Here is a 20,098-nt window from a genome sequence, read left to right as displayed (position 1 = left end):
CAGGATTCCATGACAAAAAGTGGTCATTAAATCAAGTACAATGTATACCAACAACATTAATGTACTAAAAGCCCTTATCTACGCCCGTATCTACAGTAAACTACATACGACAACACTACCAATCGCCCAGCAACCCATTACCAGCCTTCTGATACACCAAAACACCCGGTACCGTCACAAACACAAGGGCAATGCTCAACAATATCCAGACAAGCCAACTAAGATACGGTCCGTTCTGAGTGCGATCCAATGGACCAGGAGCTGGCTTGGGCTCTTCCTTGGCGTCCAGCGGGCGCCACGGGATGCGGCTCATTTCATTGCGGTCATGGAGGATCTGTTCGGTGACCAACTTGGCACCAGCAAGTACAATGGGAACACCCGTGCCAGGGTGTGTGCTCGCGCCGACAAAGTACAGATCCTCGATGCTGCGATGCTTTGTCTTGGGCCTGAAGCTGAGCACGTTGAAGAAGGAGTGGCTGAGACCGAGGATAGCGCCACGGTCGAGGTTGAAGGTGGATTTCCATGTCACGGGCGTGTTGATGGTCTCTTCGATGATGTGGGGACCGAGCGAGATCTTGAGTCGCTTCTCCATGGTTCTGATGATGGTTTCACGGGCTGATGCTACCATCGAGTCCCAGTCTTGGGTCAGGCCTTTCGTGTGCCCCGAGCCCTTGTGTTGGTCGTCGGATGAGCCTTCCAAGTGACCGACTGGGACTAGGATGACGATGGAATCACAGCCCTCTGGCGCGGCGGAAGGATCGACGCGGGAGGGGACGTTGACGTAAAAGCTGGGTTGATCTGGAATCAGGTGCTTCTTGAAGATGCTGTCAAAGCTCTCTTTGTAATCTTCCGCGAGGAAGATGTTGTGAGCGCTTAGTTCGGGGAATTGTCGGTCTAGCGCCCAATAGAAGGATATGCTTGAGCAAGACGCTTGACGTTTCAGTAGAGCTCGTCCAAACGAGGTGGAAGGGAGAAGATTGTTGTATGCGTAGGCCAGATCAGCGTTGCAGACAACCACATCAGCGGTCAATGGCTCCTGGCTTTCATCTTCGAAAACAACGCCGGTCGCACGTTTCCCGTCGTCCGATATCTGTATGTTGCGGATGGGGCTGTTGAACTTGAATTCGACACCCAAACGCTCACCTACATTGACAAGAGACTCAACCACCTGATCACGTTAGTAAAGAGGATTTTCTGCAAAGGAGCACACTAACTTTATGGAAGCCACCAATGGGATACCAGATGCCCTCCGCCAGTTCCGTGTATTGCAGCAGACTATACGTTCCCGGAGCGTCAAACGGGCTCATGCCCATATACATGCTGGCAAATGTGAAGACTCTCCGTAACCTCTCCGTCCAGAAGTACTTGCTCGCCCGGTAATAGATGCTCTCAAATGGATGCAGCTCGAAGAGATGCAACAAGAAGTCGAAACGGACCATGCTCAGCAACGAGTAGAAATTCTTCTTCAGCACATGGATGATGGATACCTCGTAATGTCGATGTGATTCTTGCAGGAAAGCAAGGTACCGCTCGAATCCGTCTTTGCCTTCAAAACGCTCGACTTCAGCCTTCATGATGGAGATGTCGGTTGAGAGTTTGAAGGTAGTGTCATCATGGAAATGGACATTGTAGTTCGGCTCGCATTTGACCAGCTTGACGCCCTCTGCATCGAGCGAGGTGCCCAGATCCTCGAATGTCTCATGAAAGAAGCGAGGTAGGAGTAGTAAGCTCGGACCTTGGTCGAACCTCTGCGTAGCGATCAGCTTTGAGTCGTGCAATGCTGCCGCACGCTCGTCGACTTACATATCCGTGACGATGTATCAAACTGCATCTTCCGCCAGAGAAATCGTTCTTCTCGACTACAGTAACTTTGTAGCCTGCCGCTGCGAGCCGCGCTGCGGTAGCGACACCTCCGGCACCAGCACCGACGACGATCGCGCTAGGGCGCGTGCCCTTGTTCTCGATATGCTCCCCCATTTAGTAGACGGATTGATGTGTGAGAGGCGGCACAATTGCGATGAGCGTTGTGAAGAAGACGCGTTGTAGCGCGCCACGCTCGGGTATTCCTGGATCAGTCCACACCAAGACTGCCAGTCATGACGTCTACAAAAATCAATAGGGCTAGTTTGCACCTTGGGCAATTGTTGAGTTGCGTCGGCACATTTGCGCTGCACGTGAAAGCTTCTGGCTGTCTGAATCCTAATCGGCATCTTTCCTTGGATGGTTTTCCGCCCCCTGCATGCGATGTTGAAGCCGATAAGCCACGCGAATGTAGCTCACACATGCTATCCGCGCGCAGCTTAGAGCGGAAGCCCGCGGACAAGAGATTGTCGAAAGACTTGGCGCATGCGCAATAAACTGTCACTTGACTATCTAGTGATGTGCGATCCTCAGTGTTGTTCATCTCATGATGATCGTCGACGCTTCAACAAGTGCCCGCGATCGTGGGGTCCACTAGCGACGCTCGGCATTCACCTTGCAGCATGCGTAGAAGATATTTGAACATTACAACATTATATTATTAGCGACTCAGAACGTCGTCTTAATTAAATATGGTGAGAATATCGGTAGAGTTAGAGTACTCGGGCTGACATTCCTCAGTAAATCCGCCAAACATGTCGGCGCGCTCTTGAACAAAATCCTGGAACGCGCTCTTGGAGCAACTCTCTCCAGGGCCATCAGCACAAGCCAGCGGCTGCGGGTCTTTGTTGACGAGGACGCGGATGTACTCGTCAGCGGCGAATCCGTAACTGTCGCATGACATCTTCTCAACAGCAATGTTGGACAAGAAGGGTAGGATCCTCGATGATCTCCACGCTCTCGCATGGTTGGGCCTGTCGAGGGGCATTGTGATGTTTGGGTTGTTTACTCCGGTATTAGCGGAGTTGTTGAACAGACCCATAGCAACTACGACGGTAGGAGGCAACTCGCGGTGTGTGAAAGAGACGTAGAGATCCTGGTCAGCCTCGTCCGCGAGCAACTCGACGGCGGTAGCGTTGAGCCAGGGAAGGCCAAGAGCACCCGACAGCTCGGGGCTTCCATAGCCGGTGTTGTAGAAGTACATGATATCGTTCATGTACTCGAAGGAGAGCCACTCGTCCTGGGAGAAAAGGTCGAGCGAACAGAAGGGGGAAGAGCCACGAATGACTGTCTCGTATCCGCACAGCTGCTGCATGCCTACAATGTCCGACTTGGTGAAGTTGAAGGCAGGGGCGTATGCATTCAAACGTTCGACGATGGGCTTGGTGTACGTTTCTTGGTATTGCTGGAAGAGTATTGTTAGTTGGAGTTATGTTGTCTTGGTGAGTTTACGTACAGATGACTGCTCGCTACCATATGAAGAGCTGTACTTGGGGCAACCCTTGTATGGTGTCAGGGAGTCTGCACCTCGAGCAGCATCCTCGCGGACGGAAACGCGCTCGGTGCCGTTGCTCTCAGCCACAAGGCCGTCGATGAAGGAGGATGCACTGAGCTCGGTCCTCTCGGCCGTTGATGTCCATACGCGCTCAGGGTCCTTGAAAGAAGGGTAACGCAGACGGACATCGACACCCAGCTTGTACGATTGCAGTCTTCCGACCGAGGTGAGATCCTCTAGCTCCTCGTCGCTAATGGGTGTCTGCCATTTGGACAGGAACGACAGGGGTCCCGCGCTGCGCCAGTCGGCCGTCGTGTTCTTCAGCTTGTCGGTGAAGGGCTCGATGTACTCCTCGTAGTCAAAGTCGTTGGCGTAGATGGCGGCATGGCGAATGAGGTACGACGCGCGCGTTACGTTGCAGCCCTGTGGCGGCTTGGGGTCGAGACGCGGATCCTCGAAGTATGGGGCAATGCCGGCAAGATGCTGCAGAGGGTCGAACGAGTAGGCGGCCTGTGCCGTGGCTGCATTAGCAATTGCGAGGATGGAAACGAGGGCCGACTGCATGGTGGGCAATGTAGGCTAGAGCGCGAGCCGTACCTAGGAAAGTTGGGATACATGATCGCCTTTAAGCTCTGCCCCAGGCTGCGCAAACGATGTCATTGTCCGGATCCAGCGTGCCGTACGCTGTGGAGAAAGCCGGAAGCAGGTCGTGCTCGACCACAACCGACGGGATATGACGATGTTTGCCAGGTACCTGCCAAGGCAGCGGTTGCGCATTGACCTCACCAGCCACGTCAGCCACCATCACATCTTCCGGCTCCTCAATGGGTGGATACGGTGAAAATAAAAACAATCAAATAACCAGGGGTATTGGGTAGCCAACTCGCTTCTAGCATTACACAGTCTCGTCACACACCGTCTCGTCACACCACGTTCGCCCGTCTCTGCAGCGTCTGCACTTTGAGTTCCAACACTTGGCAGTCATTCTCCTTGCGGTGTAGATCTCTCATGAGTCCCTCCTTCTCCGACCGGAGAGCCTGCAGCTTGCCTCCGATGCTCTCGCGGTAGGTGGCATGTTCCTCAAGCAGGGCTTCAATTCGGTACCAGTCCATCTGCCCGCTTCCTCCCGAAGCACCCTGGGACCGTAGCCGCTCGAGCTCAGCGTCTTTGGCCCTGATCTTGGATTCAAGATCAGCAACGGTCCCTTTCCACGCTTGGTGAGCGGTCGATCGGTTCAGATCGTCGATGCTGCCACCTCGCGGCGCCCCTAATTGCGCGACAAGATCAGAGTTTCGCTTTTCCAATTCGAGAGCTCGTTGCTCGAGAGCTGCCACCTTGGCCGCGGTAAAGAGGTCGGTTGTGTCGCGCCTTTCGAGAAAGCTGCCTGGACGTCCCCGGCTTGGACTGCTTCGTCCAGTCTGTGCATGCAGTCGCTCCACCTCTCTTGTCTTTTCCGCAAGCTTGCTCCGTACAATCTGCACGTTGATGAGATCTTCGTCGCGCAGCTTTTTGGTCGCGTCCAGTTCGCGTCGACAGCTAGCTAGCAGTCCCTGTATCGACATGTTAGTGAATGTCTTGCGCTAATCCGTCGTCTTCTACACTTACACGAATCTTAATGTTGTTCTCCACATCTTCGTCTCGAAGGGCCCAGATGGCGTCGTGTCGCTTCCACCATGTCTTCTTCTCGTCTTCCAACGCTTTCAGACGCGCCATCGTCTGCTCGTACTCTTCAGGCTTGACTGATATGGCAGGATTCGATTGTTCGATGTAGACAAGCTTGGACATTAGGGCGGCAAGTTGCGACTCCAGAGGACCAGGGACATGCGGTGCGGGTGCTGGAGATACCGGCTCCTGGCCTGTGAGGCTCATCTTCGTGGCTGAAGGCGCCAATGACTTCTTCGATGGATAGGGGTCCTCCTCGTTGCCGTCCAGCGTGGAAGATCGCGATGTTGCATCGTCGTCCACTGGCCGCTCAACAAAGGTTCGCTGGTCTTGATATTGCGGTTTTTGCACGTTGACAGGATGTACGACGTCGTTCGCCTTCTTCTGAGAGAACAAAGGTGCTGTGGGGTTAGGTTGTTGCTGTTGTCGTTGCATTTGCGCCATGGCTGACATGGAGGTGTCTTGTGGACGACGAGAGTATTGTTGTGGCTGTGGCTGTTCGTCCTCTGAACCCAGGTCAGAGTAGTTGTCTGACTCGTAATTCGTCGGTCGTCTCTGCATCTGAGGTGAACTCATGGAAACGGGGCGACTGCCTGATTGGAAGGATGCGATGGAATGGACAGATGGTGTGCGTTTCGCTCCTGGAGTTACGCGGTTTGGTGCCCACATCTTATGCTGGGGTTGAAGTCGGAAGGGTACTGTTGCGCAATGTCTGCGTGTATGGCGAACCGAGGCAATCGAACGAAGAAGCTGAGCTCAGCTAGATCTCTTAGTAATTAAGATGAATTTGATATCTGTCGAAAAGTCGAGGTTCAAGACAACCTCTATGTAGTCCATCGTGGATTCGCGGTCATGCTATGAAACGGTGCTGAGACGCAGGGGTCAGGACACAGAGATCTGCGACACAGACAGATGAACGACAGCCGTATCAGCCTGAGATTGCCTTTGAGCCTTGGACTGCACAATTCCGACTTGGTACAACACCTCGAGTCCGTACTTTTGAAAAGGCTCCACTTGGAGCCCCATCTCACCATGGTGTAACACCAAATTCTACGCGAGTCATGGCGCCGTTTGCCGATAGTTCAGACTAGAGCAGACCCGGCGCTACGGATGCTGGTCTGAAACACTTCAAGCCGCGATCTTGTATCAACACTACCGGTTATCACATCCTGTCTAACACGTATTCGTGCCCTCGTGCAATAGATGCCTCAGCCAAGCTGTAGGCATACATTTCTGATGAGATTACGGACTTGTGCGTGCACCATGTCAAGCAGGGCATCTTCGATATTGAATGGAGCTGTGCTATGCTGGGGTGCCGACGAATATATACTGTCTTATCACATATCGTAGCGGTCCGTTTCGTGGTGAGCAGGCCGGTATACAAAGTAGTCAAAAGACGCCACCTTCTCTGTGCCGTTGCAATCAGATGCCGCCATACCCACAAATGCGCCCGTGAAGCTTCCATGTCTGTGTTTGCAAAGTTAGCATGCATCGTCATGTAATTGATAGAGGAAAGTAACTCACGCTTGATGACCACCACACTCATCACTCAGAATCGAAGCATCGTAGACAGGTCCAATCTCTGTCAACTCCTTTTGTCCCTCTAGCGCGTAGCTAAATTGGAGTTTTCTACCCCGAATGCTCAGCGCCAATCGTACCTTGCCCTCTTGTGGGAGTGACACCGGCTCCGCGAGCGGGAGTTTCAAATTGCCGTCCGGCCACGAAGCTTCCGAGCTCAAGATGAGCAGTTCACGCTTGCCATCAGAGTCGGCCGTGACGGTCAAGTAAAAGAAGTTGAAGCGGCAGTAGTAGGCAGTCAGGCCTGCGAATGTGCGTTCGTCGTCTGGGCCGAAGCTAACGACTGTTTCGGCATCATACGAGAAATGCGTTTGACGGCGTGCGACAAGGGCTTGTTCGAACCAGGATCCAACGGCCTCGCGCCCAATGAGTTGCAAAGCACCATCTTTGACGTCGAAGATGCGCTCTGGCTCCGGGGTGCGGAGCCACTGAAAGTCTTTGTGGAGACCATCTTTGCTGTTGAATTCGTACCGCTGCTCAGCCCAGTATGCGGTATCGTCGCGCGCTGCCGGCAGTTCGACATGAAGAGATGGAACGGGTCCGTTCTTCACATATAGCCAATCGTCCTTGTCCCAGTAAGCCTCTTGAATAGCGCACTCACGCCCAAGAACACAGCGACGGAATTGTGTGGTAGGGCGGCCAGCCAGATGGACAATGTACGTCTTGCCGTCCGGAGTGTCGACTATATCTCCATGGCCCGCCCTTTGTAGCGAAGCTAGCGGCGCGTCTTTGGAAGTAATTATGTGCTTTTGAGGGTGCAGTTCGTATGGGCCCCAGATATCGCGGGATCGTGCCAAAGTACAGGCGTGTTCATATGCTGTGCCGCCCTCAGCAGTCAACAAGTAGTACCACCCGTTCCGCTTGTACAGATGTGGGCCTTCTACCAGAGCTAAGTCGCTACCGGGGAAGATAGTCTTCCATGGGCCAACAAGTTTCTTCGTTTCAGGATCCCATTCCTGCATTCTGATTCCCTACAAGTAGATCCATGAGCTCGGTATCTGCTGCAACGACTTGTCGCCGGAAGGCATTCACTTACAACGAAGAACTGCTTACGTCTTCGGTGGTCTTGCAGCATATTTATGAAGTACTTCTTGCCATCGTCATCATGGTACAGTGAAGGATCGAATCCTGAGTGGTTGATGTAAATGGGGTCAGACCACGGACCCTCGATGCGATCGGCAGTGACGATGTAGTTGGGCGTGTCTTTGAAGGAGCCATCCTTGCGTTTGACGTCTGTGTACACCAACCAGAATTTGCTGCCATCATGTGTGAGACAAGGTGCCCATACACCTAAAGTCTGTCAGAAATGCGCGGATATATTCAATTTTGATCCAATACGTACCGCAACTATCGGGGTCACCGCGCATGTCCAATTGACTCTTCCTGCTCAGTGGCCGTGTGACAAGCTCCCAGTTGGCGAGATCCGTGGAGTGGTGTATTTGCACTCCTGGAAACCACTCGAAAGTGGATGTTGCAATGTAGTACTAATTTGACACAATCAGTATGTGCCATGGCCTACTTCTAAGGTCTGAGGTTCAATAATCCCCAGATCACATCGAAAAATCCCAACGGTGGCTTTCATGGTAGTCCCGCAGTCGAAATTGGGGAGTTGTAGAAACTGTAATACTCACTATGGTACTCTGGTTAGCTCATTTTCTCAAGTGGAACATTACAATATCTTACCGTCATTTCCAACACGCAAGACCGATGGGTCCGCGTTGAAACCTGGAAGAATGGGATTACGAACTAGCGGCATGATGGTGGGTTAGACGTTATGTGTATTGTTTGCGATACTCTCGCATGACAGCTCAGCTATATACGGTGCTTCTCATCGAAGATATCGGCGACTGCCCGCAATGAATTAGCCGGCTGCGAACCGCCTCTTTTGCCGGCGCCTACTTGGCCAACAGCTGACGATACAGTGTTCTCAACCCCGCGCCTGGCCCGACATGCAACATCACGCCGAAGGAAGCGAAAACTGGAGCGGATAGATGCGCACCTCCGATTGTGATGACGCAAGGCACTGTCATGTAGGATGTAACGAAACGCATAGCTAACAACTTGAAAGCCAATGATGTGAATTGTCAATGTGTAGAGTCAAGGCCTGATGGTACACATAGTTTGGCCATCAGGCAGTTCAGCATGAGCTAGATTACTTGCAATGATGTTACCAAATCCAAACAGGGAGGTGCTCCACGCATCCCAGGTTATGAATTATCCAGTATCCACATGCGGCTCACTTGACATACTGTCTAACGAGCACCGATTATCTCTAACCCGCGCGGTATATACGGGAATCGGGGTTTGTTATCCCGACATGAGCGCTAATCCTCACAACGCCGCGCCCACACTTCCCATATGGCAAAGGCTTCACGACTCGTGTAGCCCTTTTAATCTTGGTCCTCTGACACACCTTCGTTACCCACTTCCGGTCTTTCTGAGTCTTGGTTATTGGTAGAATCGTTACTTGGTGCCTCATCCACGTTCGACGAAGCGACGACACCCGCGGGAGGGACGAAAGTATCGCCTTCATCCGTGTCTAATTGCATCAGGAAAGTCTCCCAAATCTCGATGAGCTAGTACGCCAGTCAGTAAGCCGGAATATCAAATGTGGTAGGTGAACTCACTTCCTTCTGTGCTTCTACAGCACTCTCTAAGAAGGTTTCCACGCCCGACTTGAAGTCTTCGACCTTTTCTCTCTCAAAGCGCTCTAGCTCACTACGCATCAGACGACCCATATCGTCGAAAAGCAGCCTTGCTTGGTGGACCTTGCGTTCGGCATCTGCAACGTCGGCGCTGAGCTGGTTCAGACGGTCTTGCTGTGATCTGCCTTGCCTCAAGAGCTTGTCCTGATTGGTTTTCCGTTTCTGTAGCTCCTGTTCGGCAGAATGCCAGGAATGGTAGGCCTTCTGTCGCTGCTGGAACGCGGTCTTTACGGAACCTATCAAACGAATGTACTCGTCTATTACGATGCCCATGGTGAGGATGTCTTGTTGGGCTTGGCGCTCGTAAAGCTCTCGAATGCGAATCTGGATATCGGAAAGGCTATCAAGCGGACCGGACAGAGATGGTGATAACTCGACAGCAGACAAAGAATGCAGAGAAGCCGAGAAGTCGCCACACGCCTCAGCTAGACCTTTCCGCTGTGTGACTACAGAGTCAGTAGCCTTGAGAAGAGCTTTGAGCTGTGCTTCTAGAGCATCGAGGTAGATTCTGCGGTCGTGGAACCACTATGGTACCGTTAGTATAGTGACTAATCTTGAGAAACGTTGTACGTACGTCGTCGTGTTCAACGAATTTACCACTGCTGCCAGAGAGCATAGAGCCGAACATGCCCTTGCTTTCGCTTATGCCGGGATCTTTGCGCTCCTTGTTCTTGATGTCCATGTTGAAGGCTTCGCTTTCGAGGAACAGCTTCAAGTCACTGTCGTGTTGCAACACTGGATGCGCAGCCGCCTTGTTAAGCATACGCTCCAGAGCGGAGCGTCGCGACTCAACAAAGTCGGCTTCGAAGCGCCCAACGGCCTGTTTCTCCGGCGGTGGAGGGATAATGACTCCGGGGTTGTTGTTGTGCAGTTGTGTGTATAGCCAGAGGAAGTCACGGTAGCGGCGCGAGACGGTGAATTCGGGGTTGCGGTAGCCCTTGGACGTCGTCTTGGTGGTAACGGAGTATTCTGTGTGCGAGCTCGTGAGGTCACCGACTTTGTGAGGGTCGCCGACCGAAATGGCAAAGGACGGCTTCGCGGCCTGCTCGACGCTGACGCTTGGCTGTGTCTGGCGCTGGGGTGCGGCATTCGAAGGAGCCTGTACTGGAGGCGGTACTCTGGCTCCTTGAGAAGAGCGTAGCTGCGCGTCGTCGTCATCAAGGTCGACCGAATCCATCATGCCGCGCAGCGAAGGCGTGGAGGCGTCGGGGGCGGCCCGGGTGGTGCGCGACGCAGCAGCTTCCTTCTGAGGCGGCGCTGGAGGAGCAACCTCAGGGCCTGTCGACGGCGAGGGAGCACCCAGAGGGCCCAGCGGATCATCAACAGCCTCAAGCTTGGTGGATTGCAGGCCATACTGTCGCCTTCTGGGGCCGCGTCCTGCGGGCGAGCGCGGGGCGGCGGAGGCTGTCGGGGCAGCATCGGTCGCTGGCTTGGACGAGGTCGTGGAAGATTCGGCGTCCAGGCTGTCGTTCTGCTCTACCTTGTGAGTACTCGGCGCAGGGCTCGACCGTGAGGGCACATCTGGAGGCTTGTCAGCTGTGCGCAGTGTCGTCGACAGGACAAGAGACACGTACCTCCCCACGGAGAGCTCCCTTCATCTCCAAGGTCCATTGGCGCAATGATTGGGTGTGTGTGGGTGTCGTGGTAGTGGAAGTCGCAGGTGCCGTGGGAAGCCTACGGTATGGCCATGGCAGCTATGCATTGGCGCTGGGGTTGGCTACACGGCTATGACATACAGGGTCCACTAGTCGCAATCCCCATCACCTCACAACATGTGCATCATTTCGCCGTCTTTCGTTCTACCAGCCCCCGACGTTTGCATTTATTACAGATTACTACCCAGGCTCACTTTCCCATGTTCACAGGTATAGCCGACCTTGCCGTCTTCAGACCCCAGCCTCATCACCCCCCTCGTCTGCCCTAATCGTTTCCCAAGATGGACGACCCAGCTCTCGACAAAGACCTTTGTGCCCTCAGCGGCAGGCCTAAGGTAGGTCGTGTTCACTATGCCACGTTAGCACATTCCATATTCCAAACTTTTAGATACTTCAAGATTGCACTTACAGTTACGTGAGACATGTCCGCCGTCCCAGAACCCTTCGCGGATACAAGGTGTAATGGCCATGGAAGTCGTAATGTCAAAGATCAAAGCCACGGCTCCGCCATGAAGCATACCACCAGCGTTGCATAGCTGCTTAGGCACAGTAAAGCTCATGACGTTGCGCGACTCGTGAGGATTGCTGCTTGTCGGCGCATAGGTAACCGATTCGACCTTGAGTTCTCGCGCAAGGATAGCATCGTGGCCCTACAGATATAGCATTAGAGCAGCATGATGGACTCAACAAGGTAACATGCATCGTAATCACTGTCGCGTATGGCCTCGAACCATTGCGATACTTTCTGAAATGGCGACAGATCCTCCTCGTCGCCTCCTGCGGCCCCTCTTGCGCCTTCCTTGTTTGAAAATCTACTCATATTCGAGCGTCGTGAATGGAAAGAGACATGACGCTGATGGAGCAGTGTCAATGATGCGAGATGCATGCGGGCGGGACCTCGGTATCTCCAACAGCGCTAACTACTTCGAGCCGCTGCATCCGAAAATATGGTAGATAGACCAAAAGTTCCATCCCACGCGCCCTGAGCCCACCTGTCGAAGCAACGTCTAGCCATGGACCCGTCCGGACTCTTTCGCCAGCTGCTGCGCATGCCCGTAGGCCACCGCACCGCCCTACTCGCGCCTACGCGTCCAAATGCGCGCGCTTTCGCCATGTTCGCACCCCCGCTGTCGCACCCACGCTTCATGTCCCTCCCGCGCATTGTCCAGCCGAGCTTCTGGGCCTCTCTGATACCAACGCCACTCAAGACGCGCTCTGAGAGACCTAGTCGCAAAGAATGGAACCCCGCTACCCCGTACATCATTCTTGGATTGCTCGTTGGCAGCCAGGCTATCCAGATATTATGGTTGAAGCAGGAGAGGACACACAACCTTCGCAAAGCCGAAGCGAAGATTGGGGTATTGAAAGAGGTCATTGAGCGTGTACAGAGAGGGGAAGACGTCTCTGTAGAAGCGGTTTTGGGAACGGGCAATGAGGCCGACGAAAGAGAATGGGCTGAGGGTGAGTCAACACCCTAGAACGCGGCATAATTAGAGACAGTCTGGAAGCTGACATGTCATAGTTCTGAAGGATATCCAGGACGAAGAGGCTCTTTTCCAAAGTAAGAAGAGGAGGAAGGCACAGAGAGATGCTGCTATGCAAGAGACCGCTCAGACACCGGATAAGGACCAACAAAAGACACAGAGGACCAAGTTCACGAAACAAGAAGTAGAAAGCGTTGGAGGTGTGAAGTTCTACTGAGCTTGAAAAAGGCTACGTGATATGGAAGTTGACATCGAACGGACATCTAAGCCTCTTGTGCGGACCAGCCGCTCAAGCAGAGAGCTCAAAAAGAATGGGTATCGAACAGCAGTGAAGATCTGGCATCCATCGCCGTCACCATCACCATCAAACCTCATCACCACTTCGCTCCTCGCCTTCGCCTTCCCCTTCTTCGTTCTCGCCATGCTCTTCGTCAGGCTTCTCGTCATCTGCCGCAGCCGCAATCATGAACCCAGCCCCCAAAATCTTCGTCGCGACCTTCATCCTCTTTCCACGCTTTCCGTTGCCATTGTTGTTCGAGTCTTTGGTGGAGCCCCTAGCCTCAGGGTTGTCGCACAAGAGCGCAAGAGTAAGACCTCCACGCAAGGCATCATCGCACGCCGCCTTCACGTGCCGCAACAACAAACAGATACGGGCCAAGCGCCTCTCCGCGCTCCCCTCGCTGATATCCATGAGCTTGCCGCGAACCACCTTCTTGTGGTAGATATTGGGGCGAACCCAGCCTCGCGTGTGTACGGCGATGGCCTCGTCGAAGATGTGGTGAGCCGTAGCCTCGATGTCCGTGGGATCCCACGCCTCTTGCTCAAAGCGAACGACGTTGATCGACTTCTCGCCGTCGCGGACGTCGGAGATGTCGATGATGGAATCGTAGATACGGCGTACCCAGTACATGCCTAGGAAGAGATCAGATTAGTTCATGTTGAAACAATAATGAATATGCTGTGACTTACGTCCATACTTCCTGACGCGCTCGACATCTGGTGCTGGACCCTTCTTTGGAACGCGGGCGCGCTTGCGGTATGCTCTAGCGGCTGCGCCAGTCTTGAAGCGCCCGCTGAATGCTGGATAGATGGGCTGAAAGGGTGGATACTCCGGATCAGGCTCGAGAGCTTGGAATTCAATGGGTATAATCTCATACCCATCCTCATCTATCTCGGGCTCCCATGGAATGGGTAAGTAGTTGTCCTCGGTGAGAGCTCCCTCCGGGACCGGAGCACGTGGCTTGATCGGTTGGAATCCAAGAGAGCGCATCAGATCCTGGTATACGGCGTCCTTCTTCTTCGCGGTCAAGGCGGCGACAGCCTTGACCTGTTGAGCTGGACTGAGTTCTCCAGAGTGAAAGCGTGCACAGAACTCCTCAAAGTTGAACTCAGCATCAGAACTGCTGTACTTTGGAACTTGCGGCTTCTCGTTGCAAGCTTGTGTAGTGTGCTCCTCGATGGTAGATATGCAGCCTCCATCTTGAGTCTGAGTCGAAGCAATTGTATGCTGGAGGGATAGATCCAAGTTGGTGGCAGTGAAGTCGGCGTTGTCTTGGTTGCCAGTGAACTCGTTGCAGTCGAACGCGGTGTGGTCAAAGTCCATGTTTCCAATGTCGAAGTCGAGGTTGTTGGTGGATGCTGTTGCAAGTGTAGCGAAGGCATCGTGGACGGCACCGTGATCGTTGGCGTGGTCGTTGGCCTGTTCGTTGTGACCGAGATCTTGGTGTTGAGCAAAGTCGGCGTCGAACTGGAACCCAGAAAGATCACCCAAGCCGTCGTCTTGTTGATAAAGACCGGAATCAATGGGCTCGAAGGGGTTGAAGGCAGGTAGCTCGGGGTTGCTGTCGACAGGCACATCAGGAAGAACAGTCGAAACGTTGCGTCCATCAGCACCTGAATCCGGAGCCTCTGAGCGAGCCGGAGAGTGAGGAATTTGGGGTGAAGACATGGTAGCTCGAAAGAAGCGGTGCCAGACCGAGTGATGAAGAAGTTTGAGTGTGAGAATGTAAAGACGACCAGCGTCAAAACCAAGGCAAGTTGAAAGAAGAAGAAGAAGAATTTGAGCAAAGATAGAAGTTGGTGAGTAGAAAGTAGGTTGCAAGGAGGAGAAAGACCAGAAGCTATAGAGATGTTATACTAGCCCTAGACCCGTAGGCTGCCCCGTGTGTATCGTTTTCCCCATTGTCGAGACGTCGGACAATAGTGCGTGATTTTTTCCTGTACAAAGTCCCATTCTGGAGCTCGAAGATGCTTGTAAATTCCATATCACCGTATTGTTTGGTCGATCCTGGCGAATCACAGCCCGTCGTTCCTATTGTACCACGTGGGAGAGCGACGAGGTCGGGGCGCTAGTCGAGTCCCCTTCACCTTCACTTTTCACACAAACTGCGGCCCGTCTGAGCAATAGCCTCTTTCTCGAACAATAGAATGAACAAATATGCGCGCGCCCAAGGCTCACTTTTTGAAATACCAAATCATATACATTAAGATATCAAAATCCTACATTTGCCAGTGGTTGTTCCTGAATCAATAAACTCCTCTGACATCCATGACATGATTTGCAAACCGCTACGTCATTGATGCGCAAACTGAGCAAGATCAACTGAGTGCCAGAAAGTGGACCAAGGCGCAAGAAGCTCAAGAGTCTTGAGTCAATGATCCTGCAATAGCAAAAATGGTATAAAACGAAATCCCATCGAAACACGATGGTACCATGAGAATGAGAAAGTGTGAAAAAACCAAATTACGCCTTACAAATCGCTGAACACATGTCCCATCAAGTAGCAGCAAAGCGTTTCAAGGTTCGTGTGTGCCTTTACGAAGATCCGTGGACTTGTGTAGGCGAGATCATGGTTGCAGCCGGCTGAACAGAATTTGGGCCCTGGCTGCCTGTGGCAGTCTGTGGACCATCGTCGCTCTCCACCCTCTTCCTCCATTGCGAAAGTTCATCCACATCGTCGTTGTTATCGTTTTCAGGCATGCGTTCAAAATCAAAGCGGTCGCTCAATCGGTAAGCTTTGTTGGTAGTTTCCCAGTGACTCCTGAGTGCGTCCAACTCAGAAGCGAGATTGTCAAGGGCCATTGAGTTTCGTGTAGCAGAAGATGAAGGGCGGGGTATGGCTTCTGGCGTGCTGGAGCCATCGTTGTGGCTGTACAGAGACTCGGCCGATGCAACGCTATCGTGTGCCCGGTGGCGACTGTGTTCAGGGTGGGCGTTCTCAGCCGGAACCTGGGATTGGCGGCGGTAGTTATCGACCGATGTCTCAAACTGATCGAGGAACATTTGGACGCGGCTCTCAGCTTCGCGTGCACGCTCTTCTGTCTGTGCATACTGTCGGCGAAGCGATTCGAGGTCTGCCTGGAACTGAGCCGCCTGATGCTCGGCCTGCTTCGTGGCATTCGTTGCCGTCTCGGCATCGGCGCGAGCGGAAGCCAGATCGGACTGCAGTTTGGACAACTGGGTCTCGAAACGCGAAACGGTAGCTTCCATGTTCTCCCGCGACTTGTCCAACTCCGAGCGGAGTGCCGTGCGTTCTGCGTCCAATTCGGCGTGATTAGCTTCGTCAGCAGGGCTACGCTTGTCTTGTCTCGCTTGAGTGAGTTCTTCCTCGAGCTTCAGGTTCGCGCTCTTGTAACGATCAAGCTCCTGTTTCATCTTCGAGAGCATCTTCTCTGTACCACGGAGGTACTTGACGGCAGCTTGGTGGTCGTTGTGAAGCGCCTGTAGCTTCTCCTCCCATTCTTTACTGACCTCATGCTCACGCTCCTCAAACATGGAACGCAACTCCTCATGTGCTTTGGTCATAGAATCCACCTGTTGTTCCAGCTCGCGAACGCGGTTGAACTCCGGTGTGCCAAATCTTGAGTTTGGACTGTCTAGTACCCTCGAGCGTCGCGTGTCAACAGGATTCACACCTCTTTCATCAAGAAGATTGCGAAGAGTCTTGAGTTGAACTTCAAACGCATTGCTCTCGAGACGCAGACGTTCGTGTTGTTGGCGAAGCTCGGTACGTTCAGCTTCGGAGAGCTGTACATCTCGCATAGCCTGTTGTAATTGTTTACGGATGGTCAGCCCCTCACGACTAGATTGCTCTTGATAGGCCTCAAGACCGGCGATTCGTTCTTCTGCTCGTCGAAGCTTCTCCGACGCTTGATCAGCTGCTGTCTGGTTCTTGCGGGCCATGGTATTTGCAGCTTCGACTTGCTGTTGCAGCACCACGACGCGCTCATCGGCATTTGCGCCATCGTGCTCGGAACGTTCCGTCATCGTTTGCAGACCAGAGAAAACAGTGGCTCGATGAAGGCGTGCCTCTTCTGCATGGCTCTCCGCTAGCTCCTCCGCATCGCGAAGCTTCTGTGTCGTAGTCTCCAGTTCCAGAACGCGTGCCTCGTATTCGCTACGAAGCTGGCTCAACTTCTGGCGCAGGTTCTCGCTTTGCGTCCGCTCCTCGTTCAGTTTCTTTTCCAACAATGTTGACTTCTCTGTAGATGCAAAAACCGCATCGCGTAGAGATTGAATGACGGAAGACTGAGTTTTCGATTCTTCGGACACCTTAGCAACCCTGGCGCTCAGCTCTTGCTTGTCGATGGCTAGCAGCTTTGATGCCGATTCCGCTTCTGCGGCGCTAGTGGAAACTTCTCTTGCGATACGCTCAGCTTCGTGCAACTCGGCGCGTAAACTCTCTGATTCAGCCGTAGCCTTTTGTCGGGTCGAGTCCAGTTCTTGTACGCGTTTCTGCGCAGCTTCTGCGGTTTCCTCTGCTAGCTGCTTGGCCTTCTTTTCGGCGTCAATCTGACGAGTCAAATGCTCCACCTTGGTAGCCAGGTCGCCCTGAGCAGCCAAGGATGTAGCTAATCGACGACTGATGTCCTGGAGGCGATCGGCGTCAGGTGTACTTGTGCTTCGAGCTCCATCTGGCTGTGGGGTTCCGTTCTGACTACCGCCTCCATGAGCCGCTAACTTGGTTTTTGCGTATATGGCTTCGCTGACGGCTGCATCCCGCTGCCTCTCCACTTCAGCGATCCTCTTTGCAGCATCGTCGCCTTGGGCTTTGATTGACGTTTGCACTCGTTCAAGTTCGGTCTTCATCTTAAGAAGCGCCTCCAGCAAAGGTCTGTCTTCATCCCGAAACGCGTCGGCCGATCGTTCATCAAATACAGGACTTGTGGAGTTGCCCGAACTGTAACCTGCTCGACGGGCAAGTGCAAGCTCGGAGGCGTACCATGCGTTGCGACTCTTGACGTGCTCAAGTTCTCTGACCAGGTCAGCATTTCTCTGGTCGTTGGCGAGCGATGCGTTCTTCAGGCCTTCGCTGGGTAATTGATCAGCGTCACGGACAAAGCCGCGATGCTGCTGTGTTTCGAAAGACTGCCTCGTTGCCTGGTCTGTACTATCTTGAGAAGCTTGCGCACGGTGAGACTTGGACGTGTTCCGTGAAACGGTGGTGCTAGCGGTGCGCATAGTGTCCATAGACTCCTTCGGGGTACGTTGGCTTACAGCATCCGAAGCCTTCCTTTGCATGTCATTCGTAGACGGGCTGTCGCGGGTCATGGGTGACATGTTGTCTCTATCCACGGCGGATACAGCTCCCGTATCGATAGGTGGGCCGTATCCGCGTTCGTTTTTGGTGGGAGTCTTGCTCCTGGGCTTCGCGGCACCCTGTACGACAACGCCATTCTCACGAGGTTGCGGAGGCTGCTGAAGTGGCGGAGGGCCTGGGGGCCCCTGATTAGCTGCACGAGGCAGCCGTGATCCTGGATTAATGCCGTTGCCCATGTTCTCTGGGGCTCTTGTCATTTGGGGGCCGGACATCATGCTCTCGCGCGTTGGAGGGGAGCCGACTTTAGCGGGAGGAACGTTGCTTCTCTCACCACCACTCATCTTCCGCTGGGTGTTCTGCGGTTGTGGTGGAGGAGCACTTTCATTGGGCGGATACCTTATCTTGGATGTGTCCAGTATGTAACTAAGGCTGAGCTCGTTCCTGTCACTGACTGAAGAGCTGGGCTCGCCAGCCAAGACGACGATGTGCTTTCCAAATGCGGTCATGCTATGTCCTGATCGGGCTGACGGGGAGTGGCCCATGTTTTGGAACATGTACCAGCGGCGGGAGGAAATCCGGAATGCGGCAAGGTCGCCCAAATCAACGCCTTCCTGAGTGCGCCCGCCAAAGATGTACATGGTGTCGTTTACGAGGGCGGCAGAATGGCCTTCGCGGGCTACGGGAATGTAACCAATGCAGTCGAGCTCCGTCCACGCGTTGGAACGTGGCTCATAGGTCCAGACATCGTTGAACCAGGTGATGCCGTCTGTGCCACCGAACCTGAAAACAATCAGTCAATCAAAGTTTGAACAAGGCAAGAAATTGGGATACGTACAGATAGAGCTTGTCGTTCCAAGTCACCACCGAGTGATTGGTGCGGGCTGGTGGGGATCTGCCCTGTGGAGAAGCCTGTTCCTTGGTGTTTGGTAGTAACACTTCCCATCGGCTGGCAGAAGATTGCAATGAATTCAGGTCGAACGCTACTAGATCGTTGAAGAAGAAGCCCTCAACCTGTCCGCCGAAAATGTATATCTTGGAGCCGAGGATGTTTAGGGTGTGTCCATAGCGACCGGTGGGACGGGGGCCTTGGGGTAGTGCGCGCGACCAGTGTTTTGTAGCTGCGACAGGTTAGTCGGAGGTATAGGTCATTCCAGGCTCTACGCACATGTGTTGAGGAGATACAGGGTATCGTCCAGGTCATCGTTGTCAGCCAGTTTGGTGTCTCCTCCAAAGACGATGAATGCATTGCCAACGAGCAAACTGGCGTGACCGACGCGGGGACCAGGGCCGTCTCCCGTGGTGGAAATGGGATAGCAGGCCATGCTGCCGTTGCCCATTTCTGTCAGCCACAGATCACCCTTGACCGTCGCGCCGCCCACCAGTCCACCCATAAGGTAGATGGTGCCATCCTTGGAAGCCGTGGCATTGATGGCGGCGCCGTATCGCGGGAACGGATTGCCTGCGGTGAAGTTCAGGCGGCGGGAGGACCAGGGGTAAGGCGAGTCTGGCGAATTGCCGGCAAATCTGGGGTTCGTGTTCTGTCGCAGTCAGCACAGGCGCGGCACGAGGAAGTTGCGATGGCGCGTACCTGAATGTTGGTGTCGGCCTTCTCCCGCAGGGCCTTGGGCTCGGGGGTGGGCGCATTTGCAGGATTCTGGAGGGAGCTCAACGAGTTGTTCACACTGGTGCCGGGCGTGGGTGTCTGGGACGGGGGGCCGCCACGGGGCTTCTCGAGTTCGCGTGAGCCAGTGCCATTGACGGCGGGGGGTGGTTGGCCTGGGCCATGCGACGAGGTGATCTCCCTTGTTGCCGGCGGCAGCGTATTCGACTGCTGCTTGCTCTTCTTGCCGAAGAGAAAGGACATGGCGGCGGCGGTGGTGCGAGGGCGGTGGTGCTGGAGCGGCCGGGGCCTATCGCGCACGCATTCGGCCTGGGAGACAGAGACAGAGACAGAGGGAGGAGAGGCGGAGCGCACGCAGAGGCTGGGCTGGCGAGGGTGAGGTAATTAGGCAGAGCAATGGACGGGGCGCGCGCGCATGTCGTACGGCTGGGGAGAGGACAGGACAGCAGAGCGTGGTAGGGATGGGCGGCGGCAGCTTTTGGGGGGCTGTATTATGGC

At 54.0% G+C, this 20,098-nt stretch overlaps 7 protein-coding genes across 7 annotated transcripts; 1 reads left to right on the top strand and 6 right to left on the bottom strand.

Annotated features, from left to right (window-relative positions):
- Window positions 1-115: 115 nt before the first annotated feature.
- On the bottom strand, window positions 116-1,977 carry J4E84_009575 (uncharacterized protein; the record flags this gene model as incomplete). The annotated part of the gene is made up of 3 exons (XM_049392137.1): window positions 116-1,168; window positions 1,215-1,748; window positions 1,804-1,977. 3 exons carry the CDS (start codon window positions 1,975-1,977, stop codon window positions 116-118), a joined length of 1,761 nt encoding a protein of 586 aa, XP_049240118.1.
- A 565-nt stretch (window positions 1,978-2,542) lies between these two features.
- On the bottom strand, window positions 2,543-3,919 carry J4E84_009574 (uncharacterized protein; the record flags this gene model as incomplete). The annotated part of the gene is made up of 2 exons (XM_049392136.1): window positions 2,543-3,265; window positions 3,317-3,919. 2 exons carry the CDS (start codon window positions 3,917-3,919, stop codon window positions 2,543-2,545), a joined length of 1,326 nt encoding a protein of 441 aa, XP_049240117.1.
- A 359-nt stretch (window positions 3,920-4,278) lies between these two features.
- On the bottom strand, window positions 4,279-5,461 carry J4E84_009573 (uncharacterized protein; the record flags this gene model as incomplete). The annotated part of the gene is made up of 2 exons (XM_049392135.1): window positions 4,279-4,905; window positions 4,961-5,461. 2 exons carry the CDS (start codon window positions 5,459-5,461, stop codon window positions 4,279-4,281), a joined length of 1,128 nt encoding a protein of 375 aa, XP_049240116.1.
- A 1,076-nt stretch (window positions 5,462-6,537) lies between these two features.
- On the bottom strand, window positions 6,538-10,911 carry J4E84_009572 (uncharacterized protein; the record flags this gene model as incomplete). Its single annotated transcript, XM_049392134.1, has 7 exons — window positions 6,538-7,551; window positions 7,632-7,885; window positions 7,938-8,079; window positions 9,022-9,171; window positions 9,223-9,825; window positions 9,875-10,821; window positions 10,875-10,911. 7 exons carry the CDS (start codon window positions 10,909-10,911, stop codon window positions 6,538-6,540), a joined length of 3,147 nt encoding a protein of 1,048 aa, XP_049240115.1.
- A 1,057-nt stretch (window positions 10,912-11,968) lies between these two features.
- J4E84_009571 (uncharacterized protein) lies at window positions 11,969-12,656 on the top strand (the record flags this gene model as incomplete). The annotated part of the gene is made up of 2 exons (XM_049392133.1): window positions 11,969-12,416; window positions 12,478-12,656. The coding sequence occupies 2 exons, from the start codon at window positions 11,969-11,971 to the stop codon at window positions 12,654-12,656; spliced, it is 627 nt and encodes a 208-aa protein (XP_049240114.1).
- Window positions 12,657-12,803: 147 nt separating this feature from the next.
- Window positions 12,804-14,387, bottom strand: J4E84_009570 (uncharacterized protein; the record flags this gene model as incomplete). Its single annotated transcript, XM_049392132.1, has 2 exons — window positions 12,804-13,351; window positions 13,409-14,387. 2 exons carry the CDS (start codon window positions 14,385-14,387, stop codon window positions 12,804-12,806), a joined length of 1,527 nt encoding a protein of 508 aa, XP_049240113.1.
- Window positions 14,388-15,254: 867 nt separating this feature from the next.
- J4E84_009569 (uncharacterized protein) lies at window positions 15,255-19,843 on the bottom strand (the record flags this gene model as incomplete). Its single annotated transcript, XM_049392131.1, has 4 exons — window positions 15,255-18,759; window positions 18,815-19,097; window positions 19,145-19,517; window positions 19,568-19,843. 4 exons carry the CDS (start codon window positions 19,841-19,843, stop codon window positions 15,255-15,257), a joined length of 4,437 nt encoding a protein of 1,478 aa, XP_049240112.1.
- Between the last annotated feature and the right edge of the window lie 255 nt (window positions 19,844-20,098).

This window comes from Alternaria hordeiaustralica, assembly GCF_023758085.1.
Source record: "Alternaria hordeiaustralica strain BMP 2776 chromosome Unknown scaffold_30, whole genome shotgun sequence".
NCBI lineage: Eukaryota > Fungi > Ascomycota > Dothideomycetes > Pleosporales > Pleosporaceae > Alternaria > Alternaria hordeiaustralica.
Note: the sequence above shows the minus strand (reverse complement) of the source record. Positions and strands in the feature narration are given on the sequence as shown.